Consider the following 24,353-nt stretch of genomic DNA (forward strand, 5'->3'; position numbering starts at 1 on the left):
GAGCCGCTGCCAGTGAACAAAAGATCAGTTCAAATGTGTCACAGTATCTGGAAGTACTTGGAGGAGCACTTGACTGTGTGAAAGTGGCAGATGTGAACTGGCTACTAGTGAAGAAGCCGTCTGCAGCTAGAAAGCAATGGAGATTGGCTCAGAGATGATAAGAGATGGACGCGACACAATAACATGGCAAAGACAAACATACCTGAAGTAAAAGTGAAGAACAATACAGGACAAATCCATGAACATGTTTTACTGCATACAAAATGTTGGTATCAGTGTGGTCAGGAAACCAGTTTTAGTTTATGTTCAATGTTAGTGTTTCTAATGTTCTAGTGGACATGTTTTATATGTTTGTATGACAATGTTGTGATATGAAAGACACATTTTAGTCTAGGCTTCATATTTTGGTCTTAATCTTTGACCAATAACCCTCATTAAATTAACCCATCTTATGAAATCTGAAATGATTTGTAATTAAAAATATTAAAAATATTTTAAATTGTTTGAAATAATCTTGTTTGTCATTGGTTTCACATTGTGTCACTGGTGTTACATTGTGTCACTGGTATTACTGTTTAGCATATTGGTGTTCTGGCATCAGAGTTGCCCAATTTAATTGAATATGGTTTTTGTATCTACCTAACTGTTGCTACATTCATTAGTAAACCTTTTAAGGATATGATCCTTCAATTTTGATGACTTAACCTCAATTATTTCTAATGTTACAAAAAAACACTAGTATAAATGGAAAAATGTCAGACAATAGAACTTTACACATGCATGTTTAAAGTCAATTATTACTAATCCAAACAATTTATTAGTATTATCATTAACCTTTTCTGTCTTTGATTATATATGCAAATTAAAGACTGAAATTACATTCTAGAAAGCCTGAATTGTCATCATGTATCATGTCATCACGTCATGTAGTAAAAATATAAAAATATGTTAAGCTGTCATTTATGTTGATTTATAATGTTAAGGGGTTAACTATTATCTGACAAAGTTTTGATATTTAAAAAAAATACAATTTGTAAAAGTTGGCTGTCCAAAAAGCCACCATTTTCATAGAATAACCCAATAACTCCACCTGGTGGTGAATTTGGAGAACACCATGACAGCAGACAAGAGTCGGCTACATTAATGAGATTGTGGGTCGGTTTCCCGCTCAATAGTTTGTGTCCAGTAAACCAGCAAGTAAGATTTGCTCTTGATGCTGGCGTTTTAAGTTTTAGTGAACATTAAATACACATTACGCAATTGTCAGCTGAATACTTACAGAAATTGTTTTAAAAAAGTACTTTCTATTCTATTGTATGATTGTGTTGTGATTGTATTGTGTAGTTGTTCCTTTCTGTTGTGTAGCTGTTCCTGCTTGGAGAGTTGTTCCTGTTGTATGATTATATACAGTAGTAATGTGTAGCTGTTCCTGCTTGGAGAGTTGTTCCTGTTGTATGATTATATACAGTAGTAATGTGTAGCTGTCCCTGTTGTGGGGTTCTATAGCTCTCTGTTGTTGTTGTGGCAGCTATTGTTTAGCTCCTGTTATCATCCCACAGTCAGCGTTGGGCCCTCCCATGACTCTGAGCATGGGCACTAGGTCCTGGGGGTAGCAACACATGGGGCCAGGCTGCTGCCCTGAGGCTGGGGGGGAACTGACCCTCGTTGGATACTACACCTACAGAGAGAGAGAGAGGACTGGGTCAGTATAACACACACACACACAGGTATACAAGAACACATACACAGTCCTGACCTTCACAAAACCGCACTATTCCAGTCTACAATGAGCCCGTCCTCCTATAGCTCCACCCACCAGCCTCCTATGACGTACACGCACATACAGTATATACAGTACATACACATACGACTTTAATCAAGACATGATCAATCGAAAATCAAAACATGAAATAATTTAGGATGCTTATTGGTATGTTTATTCTCATAAACTGCACTGTAAAGTTATTCGGAGAGAATAATTGACAAGTTGTATAGCAAAGTATAGCGCTTTTCCAGATGCTCAAAGCGCTTTACATAGTAAAATGGCAAAAGTAGTGCACTCTATAGGGAATAGGGTGCATTTTGGGATGCAGGAGCCTACACTGAGTATACAACACATTATGAACACCTGCTTTTTCCATGAAATACACAGACCAGGTGAATCCAGGTGAAAGCTTTGATCCCTTATTGATGTCACTTGTTAAATCCACTTCAATCAGTGTAGATGAAGGGGAGGGGACAAGTTAAATAATGATTTTTAAGCCTGGAGACAATTGAGACATGGGTGCCAGTCACAGGGTGAATGGGCATGACAAAAGATTTAAGTGCCTTTGAATGGAGTCTGGTTGTAGGTGCCAGGCGCACCGGTTTGTGTCAAGAATTGCAGCACTGCTGAGTTTTTCACATTCAACAGTTTCTTGTGTGCATCACGAATGGTCCACCACCCAAAGGACTTCCTGCCAACTTGACACAACTGTGGGAAGCATTGGAGTCAACATGGGCCAGCATCCCTGTGGAACGCTTTCGGCACCTTGATAGAGTCTATGCCCCGACGAATTGAGGCTGTTCTGAGGGCCATATTAGGAAGGTGTTCTTCATGTTTCGTACGCTCAGTGTATATCCACTGTGTTCTTGTGACATGCTGTACTTGAAAACACACTCTTTTATATGAAATACTAATTCAATAGCCTAATGTATTCAAGCAGGCCTAGGCCCAGAGTAATACACTAACGGGCCATTTACAATAGGAAGCTCTGTGAAACATTGAAAGCAATTCAATCTTTTTACTTTGTGCGCCCTGCTCGTGTGTGTCTGTGCGTGAGTGTATTCATCAGTGTATTAACACACTGAGGTTAATCTTTCCTTCTCCGGCATGTGGAAGCATTGCTTTGCCATGTCCATCCCTTCTGTTGTCTTTACTCTCTGTGCCAACTACCAAAGGGTTTAGAGTACACTCTCTCTTTCTCTTTCACACACACACACACACACACCCATACACTCCCTCCCTCTCTCTCACACACCCATACATTCCCTCTCTCTCTCTCACACACACACACCCATACACTCCCTCTCTCTCTCACACACACACACACCCAAACACTCCCTCTCTCTCTCACACACCCATACACTCCCTCTCTCTCTCTCACACACACACCCATACATTCCCTCTCTCTCTTTCACACACACACACCCATACACTCCCTCTCTCTCTCACACACACACACCCATACACTCCCTCTCTCTCTCACACACACACTCGCTCCCTCTCGTTTTACCACACACATACACACCATTAGAAATCACTTGTCACCCCCATGTCAGCCATCTATGTCAGTGTTTCCCCTATATTCATTTAGCAGTATTTTCTTTATATCTATCGTTTTTGGGATAGTAAAGTTTTCCGTGTCAACGTAAACGACTAACACCAGATATAAATTATGTTGAAAAGATAATGGAGCTGTAAATATGTTTTTATTAGATCATGTTTGAGAACTAACAACACCAGAATAAAAACTACAGTCAGGGAGAATCTAAAGTTTTAAAAATGTCATGGCATTGATCCCCATTGGTTTTGTCATAATGTTTGAGTCACTCAGACAGCATAAGAACACGACATAAGTCATTGCAAAATGTGTAGAATTTCACAAAATTGGCTTTAAAACTGCATTTTTTTCTCTCAACCCCATTACAAAAAATGTATAGAATTGCAGGAAATTCGATTTTAAAGTAACTGCCAAGTGAAAATCGCACTTTTAAAAGTTTTTATTCGGTTAACTCCTACCCAAACAATGTTGTTGACTCGTCCTATACCTGTATGTGGCCAAAGCATACATTTAACAAAAAACACTTCATAAACCCCACCTCAAACAAAAATGCTTGCTATTTCTTCATAGAGTATGATGTAATACTCATAGACATTAAAACCAGTAGATCGTGATAGTGCTGACGTCATCCACATATTTCTATTGAAATCTCCAGATGGTGCATGAAGCCGGAAGTATTTTAATTTGAAGCGCGCCATATTGCTGAATGGGGCTAAGTTCCACACAAAAAATCGCTAATGATCCGTAAGTGTTCGTAACTAGCAAAGGATCATGGTTGATGTAGTGGTTTTCATCCTGCCTGAGAGAGTCAACCCAATGTTGCTAGATGATATCGACGTCAATACCGGATACCAAGTCCAAAGAGCGTACATGAGGGTGCGAGTCTCCTAATAGCCTACCCATCGTTATTGGTCGCACATGGTCCTGTGTGATGACAAATTTATTAGTCAGAATGGATCATTAACTAATTAATTATCTCGATTTTTTTTTGCGAACTTTAAAATAATTCACTGTGGTGATCGAACTTGATCATAATATACACATTTTAGAGCCCAAAACGTCTGTTCCCCCCAAAAAATGTTGGCCCGTTAGGCCGATCATAATTTACATAGGCTTTCTAGGGCAGACCAGGGCTTTTGGCACCGCTAGGTTGTACGCAGTTGCCGACTAGCGGAGCTCGTGACTTCACACTCCAGACCGGACACTGGGGGCCTGGTAATACTCCTCAGCAGGATGAGCTGGCCAGTCTACAAGCGTGACACAGAAAAGCTGCTTTTTAACATACTTAATTCCAATTTTTTGGAAGGAAAACTATTTAACTCATATTGTAAGTAATTGTAGGTCATATTTCATAGAAATTTGGAAACACTGGGTAGTTACTTTAAAACAGCAACATTTTGTCTCTGAGGCAAAAAGGAGGGACTCTAAAAATCGCTATTGGCCACACCCCCTCATGCTAACCTTGCCACCGCTGCATACAAAATCCTAGGGGAAACACTGTTATGCCATTGTGTGTGATTTCATTAGTGCGATTCACATTTGTATCATTATGTCTGGTGGTGCTACAGCAGATGTTGGTCAGCTTTGTGTGTGTGTGAGAGAGAGCTTTGTGGGGATGCGTGTGCGTGGAGAGGGGTTGGGTGGGCTTATCCAAAACTCCTGCTGTCGGTTTAATCCCCTGGCGTGTGTGTTTACGTGCCCACTGAGACAGTAAACACACACAAATACACACAGTGTTTAGTATGTCAGTGTGTCAGAGGGTTTTTCAGCACCCCCCTTTCAGTCAAGGCCTACCTGTCAATCATGCAGTAGGAATAGCCAGGCTGAAACCACTTACCCAATAAATACCTAATTGTATTTGTGTGTTGGTAGTCAAAATACAAGTATTTATTTTGGGAGAGTATCTTTTATGGACATTGATTGACCAACACATGACATGATGTATTGGTCTTTATCTCTACTGATGAGTGGGCAAGTTCGTTTTGTATGACCCGGTGTCCCAGGTGTGGAGATTTCATTTAAGGATCAATGAAATTGTCTAATTAAGCAATCATTTTAGGTGGTGTGGTATTTGGCCAATATGCCACTATTGCCTGGATTCAGCCCTTAGCCATGGTACATTGGCAATATACCATAAACACCTGAGGTGCCTTATTGCTATTATAAACTGGTTACCAAAACATTTATTTTTACTGCTCTAATTACATTGGTAACCAGTTTATAATAGCAATAAGGCACCTCGGGGGGTTGTGGTATATAGCCAATAAACCATAGCTACGGGCTGTGTCCATTAGAACAGCCCTTAGCTGTGGTATATTGGCCATATACCACACCCCCGTGCGTTATTGCTTAAATATACCACGGCTTTCAGCCAATCAGCATTCAGTGCTCGACCACCCAGTTTATAATGTACAATAGAATATTCTCCATTAGCATCCACTTCTTGGTTGACAGACAAACTTTCCAATAGCAAGGAAGGAGGCGGGATTTCAATATCTTCTCGGAGAGAGGTTCATGGACAGTGGACCTCTGCACTCGGTTGGTGCTGAAAATATGTATCGGCTTCGGGCACCTCCGTACAATCTACCTGCCGATATCGTTCGTGTCTTGGATTAAAACACGCCTAGCCGTTTTCTAAACACATGCACCGAAGGCCTCGACCAGTGAAAACGAACAGCTTAGATACTTATCTTTTAGGCGTATACTGTACCGTAATGGAGAAGGACAATGTAGCTATCTAGCCAAATTGCTAACACAGAGGACCCAGCACCAAAACTTCGTATGGAGATTAAAACGGTTATCAATCTAATCTACCAACGGAGGACATTCAACCGTTTTGGGATTTATTCAGTCACGGAGCCGGTGTGAATCCATATAGCTAACGTTACAGGTAAATGGCTAGCCAGGTTTGTCAAAATGCTGTTGTGAAAATGGAACCTATGAGCTAATGTTACTGTAGTTAGCTGGTTAAAGGTGGTATCCAACGATAGCTGGCTAGGTAGTTCAAACGCTCAGGTGTTGCCACCAAGCTAGCACAGTTTCCTATCTAACTAGTAGTTAGTTAGCCACCAGAAATGACTAGCAAAATATCCATTCCGTACCACTGAAGCTAGCTACATTTTTACAGGGGACTTTAGTTAGTCATAGACTAGTAACTTTAGTCAATTCATAGTTAGCGAACGTTACCATAACCGACTCTCACCTAACACTGTAGACAGTAACGTTCATGTCTATATTGTCGGGGCAAAGTTGTTGAATCGGAGTCAACGTCCATACAGCCAACCATACCTCGATGTGAGGCTAACTAATATTTATTACGCTAACCTCAAACGAGTTGTGGTTTAGGGTGTCATCTCGATTCGAGCAAGGCCGGGCCGTCAGAACACATCGGGCTGTGCCGCTGCGTCGACCCCAGGTTTGAAGGTATCTTTTCTCAACCTAGACAGGAGAGTGAGTTCGGGGATCCGTTTTGAGGCCTATACAAGAGAGAGAACGAGTGGAACCGCAGCGATACACACCCAAAAATAGACGGAATGGGTTTGTCAAAGAGAATGAGAAAGGGTTTCAAATCATATCGCATTTTTTCACTGAACGTAAACACAAACTAACCTTTTCGATCGGTTGACGAAGCTTCGGTATCACAGATTTAGGAGAAACGTAGAATTGTATATAGCCTACCTACCCATTTTAGATTATCCAACCATTTGTCAGCTTGTATGGTTTTTCAGACTACATGAATGGAATATTTCGCTACCCCAGGTGTGCCAATATAATCGTGGGATTACATGAGGCTCAATGCCTATGTGTGTCAAACCATACACACAATTTGGAGGTGTGCTAGCTAGTATTTACCAAGTCCCAAAAAAGTCACGTTTGTGATTTAACTCCTTTCACTATTATTGTCCCGCTGGCTACATATGCAGCATGATGTCCACCTCATAATGTCAAATCACATGCTGCACTAAGGCCTATCCCGTGGCAGACCAGTTACCAACCTGCAGTTTTGTGTGGGGGTGTTGCCTAGCCCTAGTAGCACATGCTTGTGTGGTAACACTTGACAGGGGATCCTGTTGAGGACTGAACACGTGATTGTCATCTCCCCTTCAGCTATTTAGATGGTGTTTTGTGCATGCCCTGTGCAGGAACAAAACGTGTGTTTCTGCAGGCAGGGTCCACCTTGAAACGTGTGAAGTTTGCAGGATAAAGGGTGGATAAGATACAAATGAGCTGTGAGGTCGCAGTAGATCCTCCTTGTAAGGGAAGGAAAGATAATTCAGAGAGGGAATATAGAAGGGGCATGTATCAAACAAAAGGAGATGAGGAGCTGAAGCTATTCAAGAGTATTGGGACACATCCGATCGTCACCTCCATTCTGATGAATGGGGATTGAATGATACACTCAGGGAGTGAACAGCTGTACTCATGTGTGTCGCTGCCAGCGGATTCCAGGCTCCGGGGCGCGACGACTCACTCTGGGCTCCAGACCTCTGCCACCCCATCGATCACGATACGCACGCAGTCCATTTGAATGCAAATGTATGCACTTCTCCTCAGCTACCCCGCTGGTCCAGGAGAAGTTGTTAGTGGTGGTGTTTAATATATTACAGTAACCAGGTTTCCATACAACCTTTTTTTTAATGTGAGGTAAAGTCCATGTTGGATTAAACGTGTCTCTACAGGCCTGATGAGAACAGCAAATTTGTCGGTAAAACTTTTCAAATGCCGACAAAAACAAAATACGCAAGACAATGTGGGATCTTTTTGTGTCTGTAAAATGAATGATGTAAGAAATGGCGGTGGAAATGCCTGTTTGCAGAAATACTGATATAATAACCATCATATCGAAGTTAATTTGGAGTCACGTGATGATATTTAGTTTGATCCTCCCGATGTGATTCTGGGAATAAAGCAGTTTATTAGGTTACAGATTAAATAAATGATGAACTTCACAGGGTGGTGCACGTGATGAGCTTGATGCTCCTTTCCAAACACATTTTTTGTTGTCTTATTCTGCTGACATAATTGATGCTTGACTGCGGTTGGACAAATATAAATAATTCGCTATTTTGTCTATAATAATCTCATTTTGTAGGCTATACTATACCGGACCTGTATCTGCTAGCTACTGGCTAGAGCGCATGTGCCAAGACCAGTGGAGTTGAAAATGTGATTGGAAACCCATTTAACTTCTACTTTTTATTCGGTACACGGGAATTTCACCGCAAAGGTAATTTTGATGTGCACTACGCCCTGGTGGGGAAATGCGCATATTGTTTTTATGCATATTTTTTTTGAATATTCTCATGGAAATATGTTGCCAATTGGATGGAAACCTAGCTAGTAAAGAGAGGAGCCTGTGCCAACAGTCGTGGCTGGCTGGGCGCTACTGCGGCCGATGAGGGAAGGAGGAAACAGTCATTGTGTTCATGAGTGTACTCAACTGCCTTGTTTATTGGGTCTATGTGTATTGTATCCCACAGTATACACTCATTCTTTCCACCTAACCTCAGTGTTTTGTTTGTCATCGGTTCACTTTTGTGTCAAGGCCCCCTTTCCACAGCATCCGGGGCAGCTTTGGTCAGACGTCTCCATGGAAACCAGTTCTTTTGGGCAGGGTGGGGAACTCACTCACACCTAAGAAGTGATAAGGGAACGAAAACCTTTCTGAATGTGTTGTCGTAGATGCAGGGTACTCTCAGCGTAAAAAATAACTTTTTTTACGTTTTTTATTTTACGAACATGACGAGACGAGATGGCCGGGTATTCGTGCCTTTTTTGTGCGGTAACATGGATTCTTAACAACGTGATGAAGATTTGTTGCTCCTTGCTAAAACAAGCAAGGTGTTGTAGCAATTGAGCACATGTAGAAAGGTAGAAATACAACCTATGACAGCGCATGCAGTCAGGAGGAGAGGGGAAAATGTGCGTCAAAAATAATATACATTTGAATTGTATTATTATTTGCTATTGTAACGGTTAATATGGAGACTGTTGTCATTTGGCTGGCCAATTACCATCATCCAAAATTCCATCATGTCACAGCCCTACTCAGATCATAAGTATATTTTGTTGCAAGAAGGAACTGTAAGGACTTTGGTTTGTCAGTTGTGTATATTGTTTCAAGCACCAGATGTAGTGTGACAGTCAAGGGGTGTTTTCTGAATGAATTAATGAATGTACTTCATTATTCCCCATGGATGGGGGGGTCATGTAAATGGAATGATGGCTGAACATGTAGAGACAGAGAGATAGGGAGTTCAATGTCCCTGAGCAATGAGGGCATGTAGCCTAGAGGCAGACGCACAGCTGTTGTGCACACACGTACACATTTACACCGTTGCGTCCAATTACATTGTTCCCCGCTGAGTGTGATGATGTAGGTGAGCATGCCCTACAAGGAAGGCATCAGCTTGTTTTACCCAGCAGCCACCTGAAAAGAAGAGGAAGTGATGTTGATCATTAGCTAATCCTCGTGGAATCTGACTGTGTCAGAATAGGCTAGGTTTCAGTTTCTCCCTCTCAGCGGTTATCTGTGTCAGTCTTCAAAGCATCTCCTCGCCTCCTCAAAACGCATTGGCGGAGAAGGCCTGAGGGGAGGTACCTTGGATCTTCTCCCCTCCAATGTGATTTGAGAAAGGCGAGGAAAGACGAATTGAGGGGGAAAATCCCAGATGAAGCAGCTAGTTTGTTGGTTGAGTCAGTGGGAGGTCCTCCACAGCTAGGTCAATGGTCCAGAAGTCAAGACTTCTCCTGGACAGTGGACACCAGCAAGAGAGAGAGAGACACTAGAGAGTTGAACACAGACCCGTTTAGGAGAATACTTGTAAAATGCATCCTTGATTCCTTGAAGTTTGATGACAGGTTTAACAGGATTACGGTAGAAAAGCATAAGTGAAGATAGATGGGTGACGCCAAGGTTCTAGGTTTTGTAGTAGATCCAGACTACATATATACAGCGGCAAGAAAGTATGTGAACCCTTCGGAAGGACCTGGATTCCTGCTTAAATTGGTTATACAATTTGACCTGATCTTCATCTAAGTCGCAACAGTAGACAAACAGCGTCTGCTTAAACTAATAACACCCACACAATTAAGTTGTCATGTCTTTATTGAACACACCGTGTAAATATTCACAGTGCAGGGTGGGAAAAGTATGTGAACCCTTGAATTTAATAACTGGTTGACCCGCCTTTGGAAGCAATAACCTCAACCAAACGTTTTCTGTAGTTGCGGATCAGACCTGCACAACGGTCAGGAGGAATTTTGATGTCTGGTGTGGATCGCTCTCTTAAGGTCATGCCACTGCATCTCAATCGGGTTGAGGTCAGGACTCTGACTGGGCCACTCCAGAAGGCATATTTTCTTCTGTTGAAGCCATTCTGTTCTTGATATACTATTGTGTTTTCGGGTCGTTGTCCTGTTGCATCACCCAACTTCTGTTGAGCTTCAATTGGCAGACAGCCTACATTCTCCTGCAAAATGTCTTGATAAACTTGGGAATTCATTTTTCCGTCGATGATAGCAAGCTGTCCAGGCCCTGAGGCAGCAAAGCAGACCCAAACCATGATGCTCCCTCCACCATACTTTACAGTTGGGATGAGGTTTTGATGTTGGTGTGCTGTGCTGTGCCTTTTTTTCTCTCCATACGTAGTGTTGTGTGTTCCTTCCTTTTGCAAACTTCAGACGTGCAGAAATGTTTTTTTTGGACAGCAGTGGCTTCTTCCGTGTTGTCCTCCCATGAACACCATTATTGTTTAGTGTTTTACGTTTCGTTGACTCGTCAACAGAGATGTTGGCATGTTCCAGAGATTTCTGTAAGTCTTTAGCTGACACTCTATGATTCTTCTTAACCTCATTGAGCATTCTGCGCTGTGCTCTTGCAGTCATCTTTGCAGGACGGTCACTCCTAGGGAGAGTAGCAACAGTGCTGAACTTCCTCCATTTATAGACAATTTGTCTTACCGTGGTATGATGAACATCAAGGCTTTTAGAGATACTTTTGTAACCCTTTCCAGCTTTATGCAAGTCAACAATTCTTAATCTTAAGTCTTCTGAGATCTCTTTTGTTCGAGGCATGGTTCACATCAGGCAATGCTTCTTGTGAATAGCAAACTCACATTTTGTGAGTGTTTTGCGTAGGGCAGGGCAACACTCACCAACATCTCCAATCTCATCTCATTGATTGGACTCCAGGTTAGCTGACTCCTGACACCAATTAGCTTTTGGGATAAGTCATTAGCCTAGGGGTTCACATACTTTTCCCAACCTACACTGTGAATGTTTAAATGATGTATTCAATATAGACAAGTAAAATACAATAATTTGTGTGTTATTAGTTTAAGCAGACTGTGTGTGTCTATTGTTGTGACTTTTTATTTTATTTTATGACAATTTTTTGCAGAAATCCAGGTAATTTCAAAGGTTTCACATACTTTTTTCTTGCGTGTGTGTGTGTGTGTGTGTGTATAAACGTCCCTTTTTCAGGACCATGTCTTTCAAAGATAATTCATAGAAATCCAAATAACTTCCCAGATCTTCATTGTAAAGGGTTTAAACACTGTTTCCCATGCTTGTTCAATGAACCTTAAACAATTAATGAACATGTACCTGTGGTACGTTAGTTAAGACACTAACAGCTTACAGACGGTAGGCAATTAAGGTCACAGTGATGAAAATTTAGGACACTAAAGAGGCCTTTCTACTGACTCTGAAAACACCAAAAGAAAGATGCCCAGGGTCCCTGCTCATCTGCGTGAATGTGCCTTAGGCATGCTGCAAGGAGACATGATGAGTGCAGATGTGGCCAGGGCAATAAATTGCAACGTCCATACTGTGAGACGCCTAAGACAGCGCTACAGGGAGACAGGACAGACAGCTGATCATCCTCGCAGTGGCAGACCAAATGTTACAACACCACAGAATCGGTACATCCGAACATCACACTTGTGGGACAGGTACAGGATGGCAACAACAACTGCCAGAGTTACACCAGGAACGCGCAATCCCTCCATCAGTGCTCAGACTGTCCGCAATAGGCTGAGAGAGGCTGGACTGAGAGCTGTTGTAAGGCAGGTCCTCACCAGACATCACTGGCAACCACGTCGCCTATGGGCACAAACCCACCGTCGCTGGACCAGACAGGACTGGCAAAAAGTGGTCTTCACTGACGAGTCGCGGTTTTGTCTCACCAGGGGGGATGGTCGGATTTGCGTTTATCGTCGAAGGAATGAGCGTTACACCGAGGCCTGTACACTGGAGCGGGATCGATTTGGAGGCCAATCTGGTGCAGTCCATGAGGAGGAGATGCAATGCAGTACTTAATGCAGCTGGTGGCCACACCAGATACTGACTGTTACTTTTGATGTTGTTCCCCCTTTGTTCAGGGACACATTATTCCATTTCTGTTAGTCGCATGTCTGTGGAACTTGTTCAGTTCATGTCTCAGTTGTTGAATCTTGTTATGTTCATACAAATATTTACACATGTTAAGTTTGCTGAAAATAAACGCAGTTTACTTCTTCAAAGTAGCTACACTTTGCATTGATGACAGCTTTGCAAACTCTTGGCATTCTCTCAACCAGCTTCATGAGGAATGCTTTTCCAACAGTCTTGAAGGACTTCCCACATATGCTGAGCACTTGTTGGCTGCTTTTCCTTCGCTCTGCAGTTCAACTCATCCCAAACCATCTCAATTGGGTTGAAGTCGGTTGATTGTGGAGGCCAGGTCATCTGATGCAGCACTCCATCACTCTCCTTGGTCAAATAGCCCTTACACAGCCTGGAGGTGTATTGGGTCATTGTCCTGTTGAAAAACAAATGATAGACCCTCTAAGCGTAAACCAGATGGGACGGCATATCGCTGCATAATGCTGTGGTAGCCATGCTGGTTAAGTGTGTCTTGAATTCTAAATAAATCACTGACAGTGTCACCAGCAAAGCACCATCACACCTCCTCCTCCATGCTTCACGGTGGGAACCACACATGCGTAGATCATCCGTTCACCTACTCTGCGTCTCACAAAGACACAGCAGTTGGAATCAAAAATCTCATATTTTGACTCATCAGACCAAAGGACAGGTTTCCACTGGTCCGTTGCTCGCGTTTCTTGGCCCAAGTAAGGGCAAATCTCTCTTCTATTGATTGGTGTCCTTTAGTAGTGGTTTCTTTGCAGCAATTCGACCATGAAGGCCTGATTCACGCGGTCTCCTCTGAACAGTTGATGTTGAGATGGGGCTATTACTTGAACTCTGAAGCATTTATTTGGGCTGAAATTTGAGGCTGGTAACTCTAATGAACTTATCCTCTGCAGCAGAGGTAACTCTGGGTCTTCCTTTCCTTTGGCGGTCCTCATGAGAACCAGTTTTATCATAGCGTTTGATGGGTTTTGCGACTGCACTTGAAGAAACTTTCAAAGTTCTTGAAATTTTCCCGATTGACTGACTTTTATGTCTTAAAGTAGTGAATAACTGTTGTTTCTCTTTGCTTATTTGAGCTGTTCTTGCCATAATATGGACCTGGTCTTTTACCAAATATGGCTATCTTCTGTATACCAGCCCGACCTTGTCACAACACAACTGATTGGCTGCAACGCATTAAGAAGGAAAGAAATTCCACAAATGAATTTTTTGAACAAGGCACACCTGTTCATTGAAACGCATTCCAGTTGACTACCTCATGTATCTGGTTGAGAGAATGCCAAGAGTGTGCAAAGCTGTCATCAAGGCAAAGGGTGGCTACTTTGAAGAATTTAAAATATATTTGGTTACTACATGATTCCATATGTGTTATTTCATAGTTTTGATGTCTTCACTATTATTCTACAATGTAGAAAATAGTAAAAATAAAGAGAAATCCTGGAATGAGTAGGTGTGTCCTAACTTTTGTCTGGTACTGTATATATAATAATCTCAGTCCATCTGTGGTCATGTTAGAGTATCTAGTCATTTCTCAGCACCTGGTACCCACTAGTCCTCATCAGATGATCACATACCTTTTACGCTGTAGAGGGGAAGAATATGTATTGTTGGTCACACATGACAGGTTCTGATTGCATATTTCCTAGACAACCCCAGAAATGAGGTGAACGCGGGCAGGGCGTAGCACTGCAATGAATCATATTGTGTGTCTGTGCTTCTGTTTCTCCCCACGGCAGTAAGACCTACTCCGCTGTTTAGGCAATCATCCACACTCATGTTGACAGAGACACTCTCGGTGTGTGTGTGTGTGCCCGTTTTGCCCGCTATGTGTAATCTTTCTCTTGATCTCAGTACTATGACAGTCTTGACAGAGACAGCCTTTTCCTGGCAAGATGCTACTGCTACAGGCTAACCACCTATTTTGTGTCTCAAATGGCTCCCTATGTAGTGCACTACTTTTGACCAGGGCCCATAGGGTAGTGCACTTTCTAGGGAATAGGATGCCATCTGGAACTGAGCCTATATCAGTATCCATGCTGTGTCCCAATACTCCTAGGTTAGCATCTGTTTCACTCCGATAACCATTGGTCTGAGTGATACAAGCCAGTCTTCTCTCTCTTACCAGTAAGGCCAGAGGTGTTCCCGATCATGTGAACTGACTAGGGAAAACTCTGGGCCTTATTTATTTGGCTATAACTAGCTAGCGCCGTGGTTTTTCCTTGGTCTGGTCGGAAAACTCCTGGTCTGCCTACCTACCTACATGATGATGAAGGGAAGGAGATGAGGATACTAGGAGGTTAATGAATTAGATTGGGACGTAGCCCCAAAGCAGAGCAGAGGTCTATATATTTTACAAATTCGATTAGAATTTAGCACAAAGCAGAGAAGTTTATATGTTACAGACATACTAGCGATAAAAAAAAAATATTTAAAAAATTATAATAAATACATAATTGTCACTATCCTGTCTTTCCCTCCTCCTTATGTTGGAGATGGAGATTCTGTAAGGAGAGCGAGAGAGGTATCAGTCGTAGATGATAGTCATAGACTCTAAGTCCAGTATTAACATTTAGGGTTAGGCTTTACTATCCAAGGAGACGGATCGGGGGTTAGGCTTACTATCTATCCAAGGAGACAGATCGGGGGTGAGGCCTTGCGACAGAGTAGCGTCCTGTCTAGGGGGTGTACTTATACCTCAAGCTGCCTCCCACTACAGAAACAGGAGATAGGGCTGGTATCGCCGTTCTGGCTCGGAAGAGGCTTACTTGGGCTTTGTCCCAAACTACACCCTAGTTCCTTTATAGTACACTACCTTTGACCAGGGCCCTGTAGTAAAAAATAAAATAAAAAGATGGGGCCCAGGTGAAAGCTAGTGCGCTATAAAGGAAACGGAGGTGCCGTTTGGGACGTACACTGAGAAGAACCTGGGCGGTCATGTTACAGGATGTGTATTAGTGTTTGAATGATTCAGGTCATCAGTCTGACTGTCACCGTCACTTCCTGTCTCGGCATAGCTGAGCCTGATATCTATAGGCGTGTCCCCTATTAGTCAGCCTGTTTTAGAAGTACATCACCCTAATTACAGACCTGTCCGGTGGTAAGAGGCGGCACATTGGAGAAAAACGTCTTCTTTTTTTTTAAGCGTTGCGCAATGGAATACGTTTTTATTGGACTAGTTGAGTTAGTCCCTCCCTCTCTGTCTGTCTGTTTTCTTCTGTTTGGTGCCTAATGAATACGACCCCTTGGGAAGGATGTCACAAAGTGACCGGTGGTGAGTTGACTACTTCGACTGTCGAAGGGGAGATAGGGAGCGCCTAATTGGTTGAGGAACAGACAATTCAACCCAATACAATTTAAAGCACTTTGAGATTTGAGGGGGAAAATGCTTAGTCACTATAAATGCACTTTTTTTTTTTTACGAGTCATGATGATAACTGCTGGCGTTTGCGCTCTAATAAGGACTTAGGACTGTGGTGGTTCAGTGAAATTCATGAGTCTGAATGGAGCTTGATCTCAGGTGCTGTATCTTATCCCCGTCTTCTCACCTGTACAAGGGGCCGTGTTCTGGAGAACTTATTTCAACAGAGGAGGTAGGGCCTTCTGGGAAAAACGGCAAAATGAGCGTTGTTCTTGTGCGAGTTCAGGTTGTACCCTCTGTCTCGAAGGGCGTGCTCTCATTTCCTTCCAACCGTGGCGTCCTTCGCAGGCCCAGAATCACAGTCACTCACATTCACTCAGTCTCACTCTGTGCGTTCACGGTTCACACCCTCTAACATTGGCTGTGTCTGAATGGCACATGGGGCCCTGGTTGTAGGACTCAACTCCCATTGATTTAGCGGAACATGAAAACCGTCACCACTCAACACCTTGTCAAACGCTGTTTCGAGACGTGGGACAGGACATTCTTATCTATCTATTTTTGTTCTCACACTCTCCCAGATGAATCCCTGGACGGCTAACGGAATATCTGCCAGACCCAATCACACACCTTGTTTTTCTGGATTCGTTTTTAGGAACCAGAATGATTGCTGGCCGAGAGAAGAAAATGAAAAAAAATATTGCCCACAGACACACTCGCGGTCGACGAACTCACTCGCGTGCGCACACACAGTGACGGCGGCAGGTAACTTACACAGCAGAAGCGAGGTGAACAACCGAAGCATTCCTGCGAGACTAGTTGGTGCTCGACATTGAATGCTGTTTGTTTACGATGACGTCCCGTACATAGAATTGTCCGTGGTTCACGATGGAGCTAAACACGTGCCTCTCTCTCCCACACTTTTCCTCCCTCTCTCTTATTCCCACCCTCCCCTTTTCTTTCCCTCTATCCCATCTGTCTCTCTCTCCCCTCCCTTGTTCTCCCCTCCCACCCTCCTCCTAGGAGCTGTGTCCCAGCAGACATCCAGAGGCCCTGCCACAACATATCTGGCTAAAGAGAAGAAGAGGAGGATCACAAGTCACACCACAGCGGGGGCGGAGAGAGCGACCGTGCCTGTTGGAAAACCTGTTGGATTCAAATTCTCTTTCTTACAGATTATCACACTGCTCTCCTAACTGCCACCCTCCCCCTTCACACTCACACAGACGGAGAGACGGACACAAACAGAATCACACACTGACTCAGACAGTAGAGACGGATAGACAGAGGCTAACACCGTTAGACACACACAGAAACTCACACACAGAATCACACGCACTCCTCTAGAAGTAGCCCTAGAGAGTCACATAAACGTCTCGCAGCCACTCAGACTCGTACTCCGAGACTCCGTTGGTTCTCAGGGGTCGTGGTGGGAGGGTGTGCCCCCCCCTCTCGTTGCACTCCGCTGGGGGACGGAAGTAGAGGAATGGTCCTGGGGGAACGGCTGGCTGGCTGCCTCGCTCAGTGAGACGGAGGCTTATGTAACTAACAGCCCGCCTCATCTTTCTCTCCTTGGCTAGCTAACACAGCTGGGCCTTGAGTCTACAGACACTGGGGAGGAGCTCTACAGCCCCCCACTAGGGAATACAGCTTCTAATCTTCAGGCCTTCCTCTCTGGGTTCAACTTCACAGATTTTTTGGGGGGTCTTTTTTTTGTGTCTTTTTTTCCCCAACCATTTTTCAGGAGGACCTTTTAAGGGTGTTTTGGATATGTGTACCCTCACAGACACCTCCAGGTTACAGGGACACACACAATTTGACCTGTGCACACGTCTTCTTCGACACACACCTGTAGCAGGTGGGATCGGCCTCTGAGACTTCCTGCTTGTCTCCCATTGGCTCAGGGATGCCCCGACCAGGAAGAACAAAGTCTGAGAGTCCGTCTACGAGCACATTGGCGTTTTTTAAGACGCTGTTTGGACTGAAGGGACAGCCCTTTAATTAGTAAGGAAACTAGCTGCCCTCCAGAGTAAGTTTAGGACTGCTTGATATTCGTCTCCGCTGTTTTTTTTTGCTCTCGTTTTGATGTTTTGTTTTTCCTATCTCATCTGACGATTGAGCCGACCAGGGAGCAAAATAACCAGAGACAAGAATCCCACTTGGCCACAATCAAAGGCCATTTTGCTATGCCTTTCTCTCTCCCTTGGTTTTTCCCTTTCCCTCATTATGCATATCAACTACCTGTTTACACACTAGACCAGCTACAGTGATAGCCTACCTTTCTATCAAGGCAAAAAAAAAATAAACGATTTAAGTTGCGACCTTTTTATGTCTTTTACCTGCGACAAATCAAAAACCTTGCAATCAATCTCTACCTCTCAATCGCGTCATACCCTTTGAAAAAGTCTGTGTCGGAACCAAATCCATAATCAGTCGGTCTACATCCCAGACCGAGTAGTGTACAGACCGACCAGTCGACAGAGCGTCCAATCTACAGACCAAAACAATCTGTCATCTTAGTCTGGAAGGGGAGAAGGTTATAGGGTCAATGTCATTGAACTGGACCAGAGATCTTTGAAATATGAAGTTATTGAAACGGGATTTCATTGAACAGGGAATGTATAGCGGGTCAACCAAGGCGATCTGCCTCATCCTCTGTACCGAACTGACATTATGACGCTCGAAGTCGAGTTGTGTTTTTGAAACCATTTATGAGTCTAGGGGACTAGATGAGAGTAAGATTGTAATGAAATGAAGAAGAAATGTTAAAAGTTAAAACCGCTTCACCAAATCATATACATTATGCTTTACTAGGACATCCTACTTATTTTCTTTTGAAAAGGGAGCGTCCAAGATTTTTATATACCACACCCAAACAATCAAGCCATATCACAGCTTTTTATTTTTTATTTTTTTGTTGCACTATTTTTTTTTTGTATCGTAAAATTACTAAGCCTTCAATTAAGTTATTTACCTCTCGCACGCGCACATTTCTTGATATTCCTCTTTTAAAATGTCAAGATATTGACCCAAATCCACTGTAAGGAACCATTTTAAAGACTTAAGAAAAACCAAGCAAATGTAAAAGTATCAGCCTTGAGATTGACACACAATTGACCAGAAGTTGTTGTCGTCCTATATAAGCCGGTAGTTCGAGCATAGAGCGGCAACGCCTCGATCTTACGAGAACACGTCTTTAAATAGTGGCTCTGTTTATCTTCATGTTCCAGTCCACTTTTATGTTGTCCGGAGGACAGCAAAACAAAAGCCTTATCGTGGAGTCTCTTTAAGCCTCTAGTGGCTAGCAGAGTGCATCTCAATCAAATACCCCCCTCTGTCTCTGTCTTACCCCCTCCTTTCAAATACCCTCCGTCTTATCTTACCACCTCCTCTTAGACAAGGCCAAAGGTCAAGTTGAATAGGCATCAAACAACTTCGAGCAAAGGGACAGAGTTGTTTTATGAACACACGGTTTAGGGAGGGCCAATCTACCCTTTTCTTTCTTTTCATCCCCCTCTTTCCGGTGAACATGCAGAAACGTGGGTCTTCTCTCGTCCTGGTCCGATTGAGAAGGGGACTCCTCTACCTCCCTCTCTAACCCCTTCAATCCCTCTCTCTCTCTCTCTCTCTCTCTCTCTCTGTGCTCTTTCTCTTCATCTCTCCCTCCCTCTTTATCTATAATCCCTCCATCCACACACCCCAAACAAATCCTCCCTACCCCCTCATCCCCACCCTCCCTGGGTGGGGTAATTCCACCGTCCCCCCTCCCCTCTACCCCCCCCCCCCCCCTTCCTGAGTAATCAAAGGCATTATAGCCCCCCTCCCCTCCCCCTGTGTGATGCCGGGCAGCAGTAAGAGTGGGGGTGTGGGTGGCCTCCCCTCGCCCCCCCACACCGCCTCCCCGTCCCGGCCACTTCGCCCGTCCCGCTACGTGCCCGTGTCGGCGGCGACGGCCTTCCTGGTGGGATCCACCACGCTCTTCTTCTGCTTCACGTGAGTACGACCAAACCGCCGCCCCCCCCCCCCAGGTCACACGCGCACACACGTCATATACACACATCACACACTCATACACACGTCACACACTCATACACACGTCACACACGTCACACACTCATACACACGTCACACACTCATACACACGTCACACACTCATACACACGTTACACACGTCACACACTCATACACAGATGCTCAAATGCATGGCGTGTACACGTCCTACACAAGTCACACACACACACACACACACACACACACACACACACACACACACACACACACACACACACACACACACATACATACAAGACCGTCTCCTCAAACACACCCACACCTTTACATAAACACTTATCACCACACACACCCTCACTTGGTTAGTTCTCTGCCTTTCTAGAAAGACACACTCACATGCATCAATTCGGACACACCAGTCCCCTACCGCCTGCCTGTAGTGTGACAGTTATTGAGTAGTGCACAGTCAGTCAACCCCTGGCAATGGGACAGAGCAGAGCAACGTCAGACGTAAAGACACACATACTCCTGACACTCACACACACTCCTCTCTCTACTCAACATCCTCCTCAGCTCTCTCTCTACTCGACATGCTCCTCAGCTCTCTCTCTACTCGACATGCTCCTCAGCTCTCTCTCTACTCGACATGCTCCTCAGCTCTCTCTCTACTCGACATGCTCCTCAGCTCTCTCTCTACTCAACATGCTCCTCAGCTCTCTCTCTACTCGACATGCTCCTCAGCTCTCTCTCTCTCTCTCTACTCGACATGCTCCTCAGCTCTCTCTCTCTCTCTCTACTCGACATGCTCCTCAGCTCTCTCTCTCTCTCTCTACTCGACATGCTCCTCAGCTCTCTCTCTCTCTCTCTCTACTCGACATGCTCCTCAGCTCTCTCTCTCTCTCTCTCTACTCGACATGCTCCTCAGCTCTCTCTCTCTCTCTACTCGACATGCTCCTCAGCTCTCTCTCTCTCTTTACTCAACATGCTCCTCAGCTCTCTCTCTCTCTCTCTCTACTCAACATGCTCCTCAGCTCTCTCTCTCTTTACTCAACATGCTCCTCAGCTCTCTCTCTCTTTACTCAACATGCTCATCAGCTCTCTCTCTTTACTCAACATGCTCATCAGCTCTCTCTCTACTCGACATGCTCCTCAGCTCTCTCTCTCTACTCGACATGCTCCTCAGCTCTCTCCCTAATCAACATGCTCCTCAGCTCTCGCTCTCTACTCAACATGCTCCTCAGCTCTCGCTCTCTCTCCCTACTCAACATGATCCTCAGCCCTCTCTCTCTCTCTCTCTCTCTCTCTCTCTCTCTCTCTCTCTCTCTCTCTCTCTCTCTCTCTCTCTCTCTCTCTCTCTCTCTCTCTACTCAACATGCTCACTCAGAGCTCTCTCTCTACTCGACATGCTCCTCTGCTCTCTCCCTACTCAACATGCTCCTCAGCTCTCTCTCTCTCTCTACTCAACATGCTCCTCTGCTCTCTCCCTACTCAACATGCTCCTCAGCTCTCTCTCTCTCTCTCTACTCAACATGCTCCTCTGCTCTCTCCCTACTCAACATGCTCCTCAGCTCTCTCTCTCTCTCTCTCTACTCAACATGCTCACCAGAGCTCTGTCTCTACTCAACGTGCTCTTCAGCTCTCTCTCTCTCTCTCTCTCTCTCTCTCTACTGAACATGCTCACCAGAGCTCTGTCTCTACTCAACATGCTCCTCAGCTCTCTCTCTCTCTCTCTACTCAACATGCTCACCAGAGCTCTGTCTCTACTCAACGTGCTCCTCAGCACTCTCTCTCTACTCAACATGCTCCTCAGCTCTCTCTCTCTCTCTCTCTCTCTACTCAACATGCTCACCAGAGCTCTGTCTCTACTCAACGTGCTCCTCAGCTCTCTCTCTCTCTCTCTCTACTCAACATGCTCCTCAGCGCTCTCTCTCTCTCTCTCTCTACTCAACATGCTCCTCAGCTCTCTCTCTCTACTCAACATGCTCACCAGAGCTCTGTCTCTACTCAACGTGCTCCTCAGCACTCTCTCTCTCTCTCTCTCTACTCAACATGCTCACCAGAGCTCTGTCTACTCAACATGCTCCTCAGCACTCTCTCTCTCTCTCTTTCTCTACTCAACATGCTCACCAGAGCTCTGTCTACTCAACATGCTCCTCAGCACTCTCTCTCTCTCTCTCTCTACTCAACATGCTCACCAGAGCTCTGTCTCTACTCAACGTGCTCCTCAGCACTCTCTCTCTACTCAACATGCTCCTCAGCTCTTTCTCTCTCTCTCTCTCTCTACTCAACATGCTCACCAGAGCTCTGTCTATTCAACATGCTCCTCAGCTCTCTCTCTCTCTCTCTACTCAACATGCTCCTCAGCTCTCTCTCTCTCTCTCTACTCAACATGCTCCTCAGCACTCTCTCTCTCTCTCTCTCTACTCAACATGCTCACCAGAGCTCTGTCTACTCAACATGCTCCTCAGCTCTCTCTCTCTCTCTACTCAACGTGCTCCTCAGCACTCTCTCTCTCTCTGTCTCTCTCTACTCAACATGCTCACCAGAGCTCTGTCTACTCAACGTGCTCCTCAGCTCTCTCTCTCTCTCTCTCTCTCTACTCAACATGCTCACCAGAGCTCTGTCTCTACTCAACGTGCTCCTCAGCACTCTCTCTCTCTCTCTCTCTACTCAACATGCTCACCAGAGCTCTGTCTCTACTCAACGTGCTCCTCAGCACTCTCTCTCTCTCTCTCTCTACTCAACATGCTCACCAGAGCTCTGTCTCTACTCAACGTGCTCCTCAGCACTCTCTCTCTCTCTCTCTACTCAACATGCTCACCAGAGCTCTGTCTCTACTCAACGTGCTCCTCAGCACTCTCTCTCTCTCTCTCTCTCTACTCAACATGCTCACCAGAGCTCTGTCTCTACTCAACGTGCTCCTCAGCACTCTCTCTCTCTCTCTCTCTCTACTCAACATGCTCACCAGAGCTCTGTCTACTCAACATGCTCCTCAGCTCTCTCTCTCTCTCTACTCAACATGCTCCTCAGCTCTCTCTCTCTCTCTACTCAACATGCTCCTCAGCTCTCTCTCTCTCTCTACTCAACATGCTCCTCAGCTCTCTCTCTCTCTACTCAACATGCTCCTCAGAGCTCTGTCTCTCTCTCTCTCTACTCAACATGCTCACCAGAGCTCTGTCTACTCAACATGCTCCTCAGCTCTCTCTCTCTCTCTCTCTACTCAACATGCTCCTCAGCTCTCTCTCTCTCTCTCTACTCAACATGCTCACCAGAGCTCTGTCTCTACTCAACGTGCTCCTCAGCTCTCTCTCTCTCTCTCTACTCAACATGCTCACCAGAGCTCTGTCTCTACTCAACGTGCTCCTCAGCACTCTCTCTCTCTTTCTTTCATACTCACACACAGTTGAGTGTGTGACAGTAGTAGTGCAGAGTAGGATAGACAGGACAGATCAACGTCAGGGTGTGTTGAGGTCATCAGGCAGGTGGAGGTCGTGTCCTGTCAGTTCATAGCTCTACTCCAGATTACAACAACCATCACCATGCTGGAATAGAGGGGAAATAGGCCAGTATCTGTCACTATTAATAAAGAGCTGTCATTCTCTCTCTCTTTAACTCTCGTTCTTTTTTGCAATCCGTCTTCCTCTGAATTTGCTCAACTCTGTTTAACTTCATATGGCTGCAATCCCGGTAACGGGATCGATATGACAACAGCCAGTGAAAGTGCAGGGCGCCAAATAAAAAAAACAGAAATCTCATAATTAAAATCCCTCAGACATACATGTGTCCTATACCATTTTAAAGGTAATCTTGTTGTTAATCCCACCAAAGTGTCCGATTTCAAATATGCTTTTCAGCGAAAGCACTACAAACGATTATGTTAGGTCACACAAAACCACAATAAGCACAGCCAGTTTTCCAGCGAAAGATAGCAGTCACAAAAAGCAGAAATATAGCTAAAATGAATCACTAACCTTTGATGATCTTCATCAGATGACACTCATAGGACTTCATGTTACACAATACATGCATGTTTTGTTTGATAAAGTTCATATTTATATAAAAAAATCTGAGTTTACATTGGCGCGTTACATTCACTAGTTCCAAAAACATCCAGTGATAGTGCATAGGCACATCGATTCAACAGAAATACTCATCATAAATGTAGATGATAATACAAGTTATACACATGGAATTATAGATATACCTCTCCTTAATGCAACCGCTGTGTCAGATTTCAAAAAAAC

The 24,353-nt window shown here is 44.4% G+C and overlaps 1 protein-coding gene and 1 long non-coding RNA gene across 2 annotated transcripts in view; one reads left to right on the plus strand and one right to left on the minus strand.

The window, feature by feature from the left end:
- Positions 1–735: 735 nt before the first annotated feature.
- LOC139566877 (uncharacterized) lies at positions 736–7,460 on the minus strand. Its single transcript, XR_011673176.1, has 3 exons — positions 6,933–7,460; positions 6,648–6,799; positions 736–1,678 (listed from the first exon to the last, which is right to left on the minus strand). It is a non-coding gene; the product is annotated as an uncharacterized lncRNA (long non-coding RNA).
- The window catches only part of LOC139566875 (palmitoyltransferase ZDHHC5-A-like), a 37,099-nt gene continuing 18,532 nt past the window's right edge, over positions 5,787–24,353 (plus strand). Inside the window, exons 1-2 of the mRNA XM_071388215.1 lie at positions 5,787–6,213; positions 17,122–20,091. Of these exons, the coding sequence (XP_071244316.1) occupies positions 19,937–20,091 (155 nt within the window). The 5' untranslated portion in view covers positions 5,787–6,213; positions 17,122–19,936. The remainder of the gene's footprint in view (positions 6,214–17,121; positions 20,092–24,353) is intronic.

The sequence above is a fragment of the Salvelinus alpinus genome, chromosome 39 (assembly GCF_045679555.1).
Source record: "Salvelinus alpinus chromosome 39, SLU_Salpinus.1, whole genome shotgun sequence".
Classification (NCBI taxonomy): Eukaryota; Metazoa; Chordata; class Actinopteri; order Salmoniformes; family Salmonidae; genus Salvelinus; species Salvelinus alpinus.